This window comes from Scomber japonicus, chromosome 7 (assembly GCF_027409825.1).
Source record: "Scomber japonicus isolate fScoJap1 chromosome 7, fScoJap1.pri, whole genome shotgun sequence".
NCBI lineage: Eukaryota > Metazoa > Chordata > Actinopteri > Scombriformes > Scombridae > Scomber > Scomber japonicus.
Genome location: NC_070584.1, coordinates 9,936,701 through 9,951,263, shown reverse-complemented (window position 1 = coordinate 9,951,263; position 14,563 = coordinate 9,936,701). Strand labels below are relative to the sequence as shown.

At 42.6% G+C, this 14,563-nt stretch overlaps 1 protein-coding gene across 1 annotated transcript in view; it reads left to right on the top strand.

Moving 5' to 3' along the window:
• The first annotated feature begins 799 nt into the window (after window positions 1–799).
• Window positions 800–14,563, top strand: part of scfd2 (sec1 family domain containing 2) — an 87,640-nt gene continuing 73,876 nt past the window's right edge. The window contains exons 1-3 of the mRNA XM_053322539.1: window positions 800–1,699; window positions 1,861–2,029; window positions 11,112–11,239. Of these exons, the coding sequence (XP_053178514.1) occupies window positions 886–1,699; window positions 1,861–2,029; window positions 11,112–11,239 (1,111 nt within the window). The 5' untranslated portion in view covers window positions 800–885. The remainder of the gene's footprint in view (window positions 1,700–1,860; window positions 2,030–11,111; window positions 11,240–14,563) is intronic.

Genomic DNA, 14,563 nt, shown 5'->3' with positions numbered 1-14,563 from the left:
TATGATTTTTCCTCCATCATGTATATTAATGGAGTGGACACAATGTTAGGAATGCAATTCAATATAATGTACCCTAATACACCACCACCACCCACTTTGAACTCTATAATAAACATAAAGCAGAATTATCACCTTCTTGACAATGTCAACAAAAAATGAAAATGTATGAGCTTTATCAATGTAGAATCTAGGCTATAGCAGAGCTGTTGTATTGGATTGCATTAAATTGCACAGGTGTATTTAATAAAGAGGCCATTGATATTGAGTGCATATGCTACATACCTGGATGAAACATCTTCTGTCTCCTCTGTGTCATCTATAGAGTTCACGTTATAAATCCCTGAAACACAACAGGGACACTTTTAATAAAGTTAGTGACCAAATTTGACACTTGAACTTCATCATGGTGAGTTACATTCACTTGGGAACCTGTGGCACCCCTTGGCCATTGTTTATTCTGAAAATGGAAAGAAACAAACAATAAATTAACCTAAGCTAACTTAACTTACACTTATATATTTCATCTTCTTCTTCCTCAACTTTGCATTTAGAGTCTTCGTTCAGAGTTGCCATTTCAATTTTAAGACGGTTTACTTTTTTTAAATAAACTAATATCCACCAAAACTCAAAGAGCTAGTTAACTGTGTATGGTTTTCGATAAATTCACCGTTAACTATCTCTGTAACACTTTATTATGAGCTATTCTTGATGGTGCTCATTACCATAGCAACGAGGCAACGCTCGTGTGACGTTTTTTACGCTGCGACGCGCGAGTGCCACGTCACCTTTGAGAGACTCTACAGTTTTGTTTTGGTTTGTTGGAGCTACTTTTCTGATGTGTGTCTGTGATTTAGCTGCATTTAGCTAAAACTGACAATACACAAAATGCTGACGGCGGAGGAATTTTCGCACTTCCCGCTCCAAATGTGGGAGAGAGTGCTGTCGAAGGTAAAGAAAGCTGTTGTTTTTATGGATGACAAGTGTGCAGAGGCTCTCCACTGGAACGGTGGGGCTGCCGCCTTGTTTGAGGCTGGAGCCAGAAATTTAAAACAGTTTTCTAGCTTCGAAGCCTGCGGTGCGAATGAGCCAAAGGCGGTGTTTGTGGTGAGCACCCTGTTGAAAGGGACGACGGTCGACATCATGAAAGACATCATAGCCCTCAGTCACTTCCAGTACTGTGTTGTCTTCACCACTGTGTCTCACTCTGTTCACCTCCTCGCTAACAATGTCACCACAGAAATGGAAGGGAACCCTGTGTTTGAGCAGTTTGAAGAGAAGCTTTGCGAGTGGATGGGAAACATGAACTACACGGCTGAAGTCATGCATGTCCCGGTGGTCTTCGCCCCTGTGTCACAGCAGCTGTTCCTCACACCCACCTTTGCACACCTGTTCCCCCTGCTCTTACCTGACCTGGAGGTAATAAATGCAAAACGGCCAGAGAAGAAGAGATTTGGAAGCCTGATAGACCTAGACATACACTCCCTCCCTGCTGAACTGCAGATTGAAATAAAATCGTTGGCTTCAGCTTTAAATTCAATGTTTGAAGCCACAGGGACCAGGGAGGAGAGCTTTGCTGTGGGTCCCATGAGCCGGATCATAGCAGGGGAACTGGCCAGTCACCCTCAAGCTAAAAACAGAAGGAAAACCGCCCCTAATAAAGCATCGATCATCTTTGTGGACCGAACAATGGACCTTACAGGTGAAACCCCCCTCCCTCTTTGGGTGTCATGTGTGTCAAACCATTACAACACATCACCACAGCAGCAATCATGATCATGCTTCATTAACATTCATATTAATGTAAAAATGTCACTCACAACTGTTACTACACACTCGAATCTCCCATTTCTTGATATTCAGGAGCTGTCGGTCACCATGGCGACAATCTGGTGGAGAAGATTTTGACTGTGCTCAAACCCTTACCTGGTCATGTGACAGATGTACAGGTGGACATGCTAGAGCTCACGAGTGTGCAGCGCACCCCTGACTCCCAAACCACCGTGGCCCCTGGCTGCCTTGCACAGCCCCAGTAAGTGCATCTCATCTGGACACAGTTATTATTTTAGTGTTTTTTTATTGTAATAGTCTTTTTTTTGTTTTTCTTTTGTTTTTGTATTATACACACAGTGCTGAATGGAAGGATTGAAATAACTTAAGTTAGTAGTGATCAAAACTCTTCTATAAAGCTTTTCAGCCATCATTTGAAACTTAGATTTGCATATGAGTGAGTGAGTGAGTGAGTGAGTGAGTGAGTATAATCCCTCTACACACAGGGAGCTTAATAATATACTGTTTTTCTGAACATTCAAGATCCTTCCATAATTTAAGTACACAACTCTGAGTAGCTGCACACAAAGTGTAGTGTTTCCCAGAAAAGCAAGACTCCAAAAACTCATCAAGACAAGCTGATTTAATATCAGCTGCAGGTAAGTAGTCTGTCATGGCTCATTTGTCTTTCTATGGCTGATTTTAAAAGCTATGTGTACATCACCTCACAGACAGCGGGCTCTTTCTTATCGTAAAAGCATATTACTGCACAACCCATTCAGAATGAGCCAATGAGTAGTTTGCAACTGTTTTTTTTTTTAAATAATTTGATATTACACTATGCTTCATCCCCTGCAAACTTGCACACTATAAGTGGGTATGAATAATGAATTGATAGCTTATTTTATACAGTACTGCCAGGCTAGGCCCGCTGCTAATGAAGGTCATTAAATATGTTCTTCTATTACAGCATAACCTTCTCTAATTTGACCATGGCTAAACGATGAGTTTAGTTAAGGAAGAGCATGTCAAATACTTAATTAGCCAGCTCCACTGGAGATATTAATCATATCTGAATGAGTTACAGTTGTGCATGTTGTCCACTGACACGACCACATTATAGTCATTTTTACATACTTTTCCCACCTGATCACACATACATATCTGCACAAACGCACACTCTCACCCCTCAGAGCCACCCCCCACTGAGCGGGATGAATGGCACATGACCAGCATTAGGTGGCAGTGGTTCAATGAACCTTGCCTCCAGTCTTGGCTGTGCAGATCCACGTGTCAGGCGCCTGCGGTGAAACTGTTGTACATGGCAGGGATTAGTCCTACATCATGTATTCCACTCCCCCTTCACTCCTTCATGTGGTTGCAGGAGGAAAAGACTCTGACTGAGAAGAAGAGTTTTGTGGCCCGGAGCTGTCATGCAGTTTGTCTCACAGCTTTGACTTCATGCATAGGCTCATGCACTCTGAATGCTGCAGGGACTGTTCCGAGCTAGGTGGGAGGTTCTGTTGTAATGGAACCGGCTTTAGATCTTTCCAGTCAATCCTGTTTAGACAGCACGTACTGTAGCAGATAATGTGAGCGCAGCAGGGGCAGGTTGCACCGACCCTTAGATGCAGGGCTCAAGTCTGGGGCACGTCAACCAGTTACCTACAACACACCCACCAACGCTTGTCTCGTGTCTCAGCTTAAATTACTCTAGTTGTTCTGAATATCTTGCTTTTACAGTCTGTTAGATGGAGGAAATGTTTTATATTACATACTGGACACTGCTGTAAAAATTGAATCCTCCCAAAATGTTAAATATGAAGATTTAAGCAGAGTACTGGAGTGGGTCACTGTGCAGAGGTTGTGATCCTAGCAGCAATGCTTGCAAACATTCCTCAAGAACATTTGAGCATAGCACAGCCAAGCACCTTATCTCAGAACATTCAGAAGATCGATTCAGATATTGTATACAAGGTCTGACAGGCGCTCAGACAAACAGGCCTAGAAGTGTAGCTGAAAGTAATAAGCAATGCAGCAGGGGCTCTGCTTGTATGGGGTTAGCGTATGATCGGGGCCAGCCGGATCAGCAGGAGTGTTATTGCTTGTGCTATCTGTGAGCAGATGGCCCGGTTGAGCCTTATCACAGATGTTTAGGAGATTGAAGTGCTGCCGAGGCACAGCAAGAAAGAAGCCTAGATTTCCCACTTTATTTTACGGCCTTCAAGTGCGCAGCCCGCCACAGGCAGTGTTTATGTCAAACACTATAATATCTTCAAGACGGCCCTCTAAAGGTGTGCCGTTCTTACGCCTTAATCTGCGAAAGATAAAAAGGAACATGTTTTCTAGAGCTTGTTTTCTCTACATGATGTGAGCTGTGCAAACCACTAGACCTTACTGGCTCTGTGTGGTTTGGGTTGTCTATAATATAATAAGTTCCCTCCTACTGGAAGTTTATACACTTATGATTTGTCAAGTTATTTTTAGCCCAGATTGCAGTGTGTTTTGATTGGTTTTGTTGTGTAGACCAGCTCAAACCTTTTAAATATTAGGTGTGGACCTAATTTGAACCTTTTTTGTATGATATTTCCCTCAGTAATTCCAGGATATTTTTATAGATTACTGTGTCTTAAACATTCTGTGGGTGGTTGTTGATTCTAGCTCTCCAGGCAAGACCCCACACTTACTTTGCAATTACTGTCGTATTGTCTTTCATAAGCCGGTGTGAATTTTCCTCATCCTACAACCTGACTTTCACTCTGTGGTTCTAGTAATCATGCCAGGGGAAAAAAGTATACTTTGAGTGGGTGTGTACACACACACACACACACACACACACACACACACACACATATGCACACTTAGCCTGCGTGGGTTTTATGTTATCCGCTCTTGAACTGTGACATTCTTTTGCAGCCATTAAATAGTGCCAGGATGCAGAATTGACTGTATGTTGAAAGCTTTTGAGTGAAAGTGGCAGTCCAAGTGTTGTTTTGTATGTCTGTGTATGTGTGTTTGTGGTCAGGTACCTTCCAGGCCAGTCTGTATAATTTGCTGTGCTTGGCTGCACGGCCCTTTTGATCCTGAGAAGGCCATATGAACCCCATTGGCAGAGGGCACCAAGTTTTCCCTCCGTCTCAGACTGAACCCTGCACCCCCGTCATCTGGCCGCCTTGGACCTTGATCCTGTGGTGGGGGTGTGTGCATGTGGCTAGAACCGAGTACGGGTGGCCAAGGTGCTCTGGGTCTGCCTCAGGAGCTGCTGAGTCTCAGCCATGCAGAGTAACCGACCGCACCCTGCCATGAGAAAACACTGCGAGGCTGCCATCTCCTCCAAATCTGCCCAGCAGATTCTGCACACGCACCACCGAGACGGAGGAAAAAAAACACCTATTTATGTCCCAGCTGAGAAATATGAACACGAATAAAAAGTCATGCACACTTAGTTGATTTGAGGCTGTATGGGGAAAAGTAAATGGGAAAAAGAAGCAGAGATAGAAGAGTGTGGAGAGGAATGAACAAAATGATAGATAGCTAAGAAGAGCTAACCCTGTTTTTACCCCACCAAGAATAAAGAGGGGGTATGAAAACTGGCCACATTCATTCTATGGCGGTTCCTTGTGGGGTTAAGATTGTTTTGCCATTCTATACTTAGACAGTAATATGCTGGTGTAAGGAGGTTCATGTTATTGTGAACAGTGGCACAAACAGCAGAATGAACATGAAGACTTTGGAGTGATTTATAGACTATGCAACAAGTCTGATTGAGTATTATTTACAGTACAGTGTGAGTTCCCATACAGGCCTGCTTGTTGGGTATGTTTTGAGGTTTAGAGGGTTTGTTTGAACAGAGACACAAGCAGCGCACAGGATATAGTTACTGACCAAACATCGGGTTCCTCACATCCTTACATTGTGTCGCCCAGGAAACTGAATTCTTACAGTCAGTGGTTTCTATGATTGACTCCTGCCGTGGTTCAACCTGCAGCTGATGATACTGTAAATAGTCTGTGGTAATTAGTCTGTGGAAAGTGAATTGCAGTGTTTATACTGTGTGTGTGTGTGTGTGTGTGTGTGTGTGTGTGTGTGTGTGTGTGTGTGTGTGTGTGTGTGTGTGTGTGTGTGTGTGTGTGTGTGTGTGTGTGTGTGTGTGTGTGTGTGTGTGTGTGTGTGTGTGTGTGTGTGTATGTGTGTTTTTGTGGTTGTCATTTCCATAGAAAATTCCTTTTTCATCTACAAAATTAAACATTGCACTCATTGAAAATTGTAGCTATGCACTTCATATAACTTAGTGAGAATCAACTTGCAATATTTCAATATAGCGACGATCAAGAAAAAAATAGTTGCAATTTAATTTAGAAGCCTTCTTTTTAGTTTTTCAATTAAAAACTAAAAAAGAGATCCACTTCCCCCTCTGAGCCATACACATCTGTCTGTTTTATGTGAAAGACAGTTTGGTTGCTTTCATCTAATCATTTATCACAGATTTGTATCAGTCATCCCTAAAGGTCAATGATTGCTTCAGTTGCTTGTAAAATAGAGTTGCTATCAGTGGCTTTCACTCATGAAGTGAAGTTTAGGCAATGCAGGGATTTAGTCATATCTTAGAATTCAAACAGCTGACACGTTCTTTGGTCCATCTCTGATGTTGTGTCTCTGTTTCCTTCGCTACCTAATTTTGTTTTCTCTAGCAGCGTAGAAGGCGTCTCATCCCAAAATCCACACAGTACATCAATCAAGTAGATAACTTGCACCTGAACAACTTGTACTCGGTGTTCTCATCAGGGCTGAGATAACATAACCTGTTCTGTCTTGTATGCCGTCAACGACTCTTATTTGATTTTCACTCCAGAAACACACTTCTAGCTGAGAAAAAGTGCACATTTATTCAGTAAAATGATAAAACTCACCCCTCCTCCTCGTCCCAAAGATGGTACTTTACATCCTCCAGGCCCACTCCTTCAAAGAGCCCCTGCTGCTGGCTTTCATTTGAAATGGTAAACTAGCCAAGAGACATGAAGGGAGGAAGATACTCCTGCATCACCCCCCGTCCAGACCTTTTCATATTTCTTACCTTCTTCTACATTTTACCATCCTCTCTACTCTGTTAAAAAGATCTGTTGGAAAAACGTCCATTTTATGTCTGTTTTCATATGTTCCTATGTCATTTTTCCCCCAGTCTTCCACTGTAAATGTGTATATAATATATTTTATATGCTTAACACGCTTTTAGTGTAATTTGAAGGAAATTTGCTACTGTCATCAAAGTTCACGTTTTTGTTGGGAGCAGAACTTGAGAAGAAAAATGTACATTTTAATTGCAAAGGGTGTTAACAGTAATGTATTTTACAATAGTTTTAGTAGGATATATGGAGTCATCCGTAATGCTGTGTTCATGTCCTATCAGAGAAACCATAATTACAAGTTTCCGCCTTTACTTCAGTCTCCAGGTTGTGATCACGACTGTGAAAATTGGATTTTTCTGAAAGGTCAGATATATCCGAATTAGCATTTAATGATACTGAAGTGCCCGAAAACCAAGCAAACATGGACACCTCATGTTAGCCAAAGTCTGCCGTTCAATATAATTAATCCCACATTTAACGGACATAATGTAATTTTGTCAGTGCGCAGTATCTTAAACCCTCATGCAGCCTTAATGAGACTCTTTCCGATCATTCCTATCCATCTGACGTAGCGTGAAGTTAGCATTAAGCTGACTTCACTGAATCGTAGCTGGTCAATTAGAGCTCCTCATGTACAGCTGTGTTGATTTGTTTAATTTTTACTGTGTATCTCCCTTTCCTCTGCTCACTTCCTGAAGCAGTCTCTCCCTTTTTCCCCCCTCCATAAATCTGCTGGGTCATTTGTCCCTCTTGCCAGGACACACAGACACTCAAGGCCAGGTCTGGTTTTGGTTCAGTCCTTTCTCCTCCTCCTCATGTCAAGCCCTGTTCCTCTGGTACATGAGATGTTTACAGGGAACCGACGGCATGTTTTCACTCCATTAAACATTCTCCATAAATTAACCGCCAGGAAATTTTGCTGATCTGGCACAATTCTAGTAGGTCCATTAGATGGACTGTTAGTCTGTTGCAAAGAAGGATCGCCAGAATCATAGGAAAATAGGAAATATTATATAGTTTCTAAACTCTTAATCACATTGAGAAAATATTAAAATGTAGACGACTATCTCCAAGAAGATTTATGAGCTGTGATCGGTAGTATGAAGTTGCTCAACTGTCAATTAATAGGGTAGAAGTTAAAGTTACAGGCAGCTTTAATTATTGTTTTTTAAGTCTTAAAGGCTTGGAAAATCATATTTTGTCACGTATCTCTCCTGATATCTAGCCACGCAGATAGTTTGGGTTATACTTGCAGAGGTTTTAAGAGATTTGTCTCTGAGCTTTCTGCTGCCACCCCTATACAAAGTAATAGAATGACATTTTATCTGTGGTGCTGGCAGCATCCAGAAATGACTTTTTAGAAAGAAGATCCCACTCACTTCTACAGTATATAATACACAGACTTTACCATGTTTATATTGGAATACTTTCTGCAGTAGAAACATTGCCCATGAAAGCAGTTAACAGCGTGTTAAGCGGATTATACAGAGAAGTGGGGATGCTTTCCGGAAAGAGATGTTACTGCAGAATTTTACAATTCCATGTTTCAATGCTGTGAGCACCACAAACTCATTCCAGTACTTCTCTGTTGTATGTTACATTTTGCCACTCATCCCAGAGGCCTCATCAGTCTTATGTATGTAATATGACTCACTTCTGAATCATGTTATAAATACTGAACACTCTCTCTCTCTCTGTGTGTGTGTGTGTGTGTGTGTGTGTGTGTGTGTGTGTGTGTGTGTGTATGGTGTGTGTATGGTGTGTGTTCCACTTGCCACTCAGCCTAGAGGCATAATCAATCGTATGTATGAAGTATGACTCACTTCTGAATCATGTTATAAATACTGAACTTTGGGGTGTGTGTGTGTGTGTGTGTGTGTATGAGAAGGAGTCAGATTAGACAAATAAACACTAAAATGTGTACGCACACACGTGTGTTTAACTAAATGATGAGGGGGCCACAGGATGAGGAGTAAATTGAAGAAATCCTGCGTCAGACCGGTTAGGGCCATTCTTTTCTGCTGTATCATACACTTCCAGGAATACTATCCCCCCCTTACCCCCACAGTCATTAATATTTTGAGGCAGTCAGAGGTATTTCATCACTTTAATGGGCGCATGAGTGTTCATTCTTCTACGTGGTGCACACGTCGTCTTTGTTTTTTTTTTCAAGTTACACTATTTTGTTGCTTAACTGGCTTTTAATGGTACAACAGTCATTACACATCTAGTGGAATTCAGTTTGGGGCACAAACACCCACACTCTCCAAACACACCCACACAGCCTGTCCAAGTAAGCCAGAGAAGAGGTTCACTGTGATGCACACAAGTCAAGAGCAAGAGTGCCCCCTTCAGTCTGCGTCTGAGCAGCATTTACAAACAGGGAGAGCCACTCTGCACTTTACGCTCTCACACAGCCACACAGATGGATAAGCACACATGTCCCGCGCTCCCAGCCCCCCTCAACCCCACTCTCCATCTCTCCCTCCTCTTCCATAGTATAGTAGTTACTCAACAAGGTTCCTGGCTGGTTATGGAGCCTGTCTCGCACCCTGCCAGTATAAACCTCACCCCTCACCCCTCGGCCCAGCTCGAACCCCCGCCTTCGTCCGACCAAATGGCCCAGAGAAAGCGTCAGGGGAGCTGGCCAGCGGGGGTTGGGGGGGGGGGGGGCTGGGTGGGCAACGAGCCAAATTAGAACCATATTTCATCCACACTCTGTCGGGGCCCTCGGTCTTCTTGGAACACACACAGATGCATAGGGTTGTGAGCAAACATATACAGATGCATGTGCACATATCCTTAAACACATACGCATGGCTGCTTACATATGGCTGCTCAAGTCACACTACTGGTATTTCAGCCATGACAAGTATGTGAGACTTCAGGATTTTCATAATCGTAGCCATTCCAATACTTCATCATTAAGTGCATGGGAGGTGTTTTCCAAAAGGATGAAGAGATGTGTTTTCCAGAAATTATACCATGTCATCAATCTTGACCAATGGCTGCAATTCACTTTTATCTTCACGTTCTTACAAAAAAAGACTAAACAAGCTAAGAGGTTGTTATGAAATACCTGATTTATCTTCTTTTTTTTTTTTACTGTATGAGTCTTTTCATAAGATTTTGTCCTGAGTGCTGTGTCGTGTTTGCTGGTCTTTGTGTCTGGTTCTAGTGTGAAGATGGCGGCCGTCCCAGTGTGAGCCCCTCTCCTCCCCATCCAGCCCAAGCCCAAGGTCTGGAACAGATTACATCTGATATTAAACACATGGCAGCAGTTAGAAAGGAGAAAAGGCGAGAGAAGAAAAAAGTTTTTCAAAAAAGAAAAACAGAGTGGATTTGTCAACGAGCTCCCTCCTAACTCCCCTCTCCCCTCATCTACTCTCTGTCCTTAGACTCTTTTCTCTCTTTGTCTCTTTTTCCCTCATCACTTTCTGGTCACTCCTGAGAGCTCGGAGACGATCGTGTCCACTTGTCTGTCTTGTTGTCAAAGGCACAGACATAGACGTCGGCTTTGATGCCTTTTTATCCATCCTACAAAGTGTCAGTGACTTTAACAGGGCATGAAATGAAAGAGGAGACATAAAAAAAAAAACGGATTGTAGCTTGAATTTAGGTTTAGGATACAGGGGCCATTTTATGAGACTGTGTGTCACTCTGTGAAGCTAATGATGATAAAGTTCAACAGCGCTCTTTGATTCTTTGGTGGAAATATTTGAAGCTGTTTTCGTTGCTCATGGCAGATGGTAATGGTCTTACACACATGCCCTATCATCATTCTCCCACCAGAGATGCGGATCAGTGTGTTTCATAACCTAGCAGATAATGAGGCGAGGGACCAAGATGGTATCAAGAGGAGCCTTGGTCTCCAGGCTCTATTGCCACTGATGTACTAAGGACGTCACAGATCAGTCCAGAGGAATGTTGATTCACATTTTAGGTGGATTGAAAACATTCCTAAATGTTCCCCCGTGCTAATTTCTTTCTTTTTCCTGTGAGGGGTCCCACAGGGGAGTAACCGCTCTCCAACTCAGCCAACGCTCTGTCACTGAGACAAGCACTCAATCACGTCCATGTTGTTCTTTTGTGTTTACGCTCAGAGGCCTGCAAGCTCTGAACAAACAAGAAAAGCAACAGTTTCTCCAGCGCTGGAAGAAAAAAAATCACAGTTTTTTTCATGACTTAACTGACTTCTCTGATTGTTCTACCTTTCAGGTCATCAGCAGCGCGGTCGCTGTGGGAGGCCATGCTGACCAGTAAGCATAAAGAGGGAGTGATGGAGGTCAGACGGCAACTGGTGGAAGCAGCCAGCAAGGAGAAACTGCCAATCAAGATGAGCATGGGTAAGAATGAGATAGCGACCAAGAAGGAATAGAGGGACACGTATTGTTTCCCAGTGTTAAAAAAAAGAAAGAAACAAATTCATGCCAATTAAAAACAAAATACATAAAAATCAATTAGAGAAGTGTGTGTAAATATTGCACCATTGTAGTGCAGAACTATAGCGCCTCCTACCGAGATCCAGCTTCTCCTCCTCGCCGTGTATTTGTCCATGTGGCCACAGAGGAAATCTGAACCACATGTTGGCTCGATGACACACACTCACACACACACACACATGCTCGCTCGCACACACGCTGCTTTCGAAAACTTTTGTTGTTTGTTAATGAAGCAAATGGGGCTGAAGCAAGGGATAAAAATATGTGCAGGCACGCAAAAAATAAAGTCATTACACGCACAAGTATACATGCACGTTCACCTTTATGCAGCCTTCTGACTCATATAGGTAATGGGTGACTGATGTACTACACTTACAAAAACACGCACACACACACACACACGCACATACTCAGGGCTAATATGCAGGTTAGCATCTGGCAGAAGGAGGGAGTTAAGAGGGAGGGGCTGCGAAGAAGGTCTCCTCTCTTAACAAGCAGGTTGTAATATGTTGGAGGTCGCACACATATGTGTCCACACCCCGAACACTCTGCCAAGCATCTGCGTACACACGGTGGTTTCCTTTCACACATTTGGGCTAAACAACGATCCTTCCAATTCTGGACGGACGCTTCATCGCGGATTTATTTAGACAAATGTACAACAACAAGAGGGAGAGCTGCAAGGGAGAAAAAAAAAAGAACAAAAGAAACAACAGATTAAGAGTGGCAGTAAAAGCAAGAAAGTATGAAGAAGGTGTAGCGTTAATGCTGCTCCCGCCTGCTGACTGACAGTCTGTTGACTTAATATCTTTGCTGAGAGAGAGAGAGAGAGAAAGAGAGAGAGAGAGAGAGAAAGAGAGAGAGAGAGAGAGAAAGAGAAAAGTGAGGAAAGAGGGGGCACCGAACAAACTCCTTACACACACTGAACCTTTATACCCCAACTGGCGGACGACCAAACTCCACGAAGCCTTTTAGAGCTCCCAGCACACCCCCACACAGTTCCCATCCTGCCCACCAGCACCACCAGCGGAGTTCTCAATCCATCATGGTCTGCTCATAGGAGACCAAGCTAAACCCAGTAACATGAAACGCTTAGCATTAATACCTATCTGCTCTCTCAGTGCCCACTCACACTCTAGGAGAGTAGAAGTTTTCCACTCGCACCGTTGAACGCATTCTCACTCTAGGAGGTTTATGCAGATCAGCAGAGAAAATAGTCCAGCAGTGTAGTACAGGCCCCTGCGTTCTCACATACAGACAGACCGACCCAACTTGGCTTCTTTTCATCTCAACAGGATAAGATCATCCACAGAGAGAAAGAGAAAATAATCCATTTCTCAGAGCCCGAGCATGACCCGTCAGGTTTCTCATAGCACAATAGGATGATGAAATTCCCTCGCTCCGTGTGTGTGTTTGAGTGGTGTGTGTGTGTGTGTGTGTGTGTGTGTGTAGATGTGTATGTGATTGTGAGTCCAGTGTTTATCTTTGGTGTTTTTGCTCTTAGCAGGGAATTACTCAGACAGCTTTAGTTTCATCGTCCGTTAACGTGCGTTTATCTGTTTGTGTGTGTGTGTGTGTGTGTGTGTGTGTGTGTGTGTGTGCGCGTGCGTCACAGCGTTACGTTATGTGTACAGTGTTATATTGTTTTCACTGATACTGCAGTGTAAATGAGATGTGTTGACAGGGCCTTTCTTCCCTCGGTGTACTCTGGGATTTGAACAGCGTGGAGGAATGAGACTCAAGCACACAATTGATTGCATTCATCATTTCAAGCAGTGTGAAATAATGCACTATCCCAATTAGTTCAAATCAGTATTCATATTCATATCATCTCTTCCTTTTTAAATCTTCAATTAAAAGACAATTAAAGCATGATTCTGAAATAGCAAAAGGTTGCTTTATACTTCAGTTCATAATTGTTTTGTTTTTCTTCTTCAGTTAATGAGACTCTTTAATTTATTAGTATTCATTTATTGCTTATTTTGTTTGTCACCGTCACACAACAAATTCAATAAAAATATTTCATTAATTTTTTTAAAAGGGAGGCGCACAATAATTAGTATTTCTGTAAGTGTGCCAGTATTAGACAGAAGACAGAAAGATGCATCAAAATTAGCATTCTCAAGAGACAGCAACAATAATACAGCGACAATATCCACTGTATAGTACACGTAGCAATGCAGACAAGACAAGAAGACCAAACACAACCTGAACCAGCCAATACTGATTCTAACCATTCTGTGACACATGCTAACATGCAGAGCAACAATAAGCAGTAAGATATAAATATGGTCTCAGCTGTTTATTTCTTTCAAAAACCACAGCGTATACAGTGCTAGGAATCAGTCATGCAATAAGCATTATCAAAAGTACTATATTTGGAAATTTCACACGTGCACACAAGTAAGAGCTCAGTCCTGCTGCCTTGCTCGTACAGCCTCAGTTATACCTCTGTCAGTCATTCCAGAGACACATTGTTTAAAAAGCATATACACACACAAAAAAGTATGATTATAAGATCAAGCAGATAATTTTTTTTTTTTTTTGGGATAATCAAAACTTGTTCCAGTTTGCTTTTCAGAGTTGTACCACATGGCTCATCCATGCAGATGGAACGGATTAAACACCTTTGTTCAAAGTGATTCATCAGATATTTGGATCATCACATCACTCATCACAACACACATTTTAATTGAGACAGATCCACAGTTAAAAGTGTCTTCCATACAGACATTAAACATAGTCTGAGTGACATGTTGGTGCATCAGTGTGCTGCCCTGTCATGTCATGTGCTCTCCATTCTCATACAGTAGAGTCTGAAAAGGGGCCCCAAACATACACCCAAAAGTAAAAGTTCCCGGACTTTGCCTCTTCTTAGAGTGCATAAATAAAAGTCTCTCAGCCTTCCTGTGTCCCCCATCCATGCAGAATTACTTATGAGGCTGTCCAGCTGCTGAGGCAGGCCACCACTCAGCTCCATGCTGACATCAGACATCACTTAGCCTCTGAGTAACCCTGTGCACCTAGAATGCAAGTCATCTTCCAGTAACCGGACTAAATCATTGTTGGCCCCTGCCCTTTTTTGCATTGTTCAGGACTTTGATCATGGCTGAACCTCAATTGCCACTTCTGCACATCAGGCTAAAATGGGCAGCAGCTCAAAATGTTTATAGCATGAGAGTCAAAATGTGATTTGTTTTATGGCAGGTATAGCGATAAATACACCCA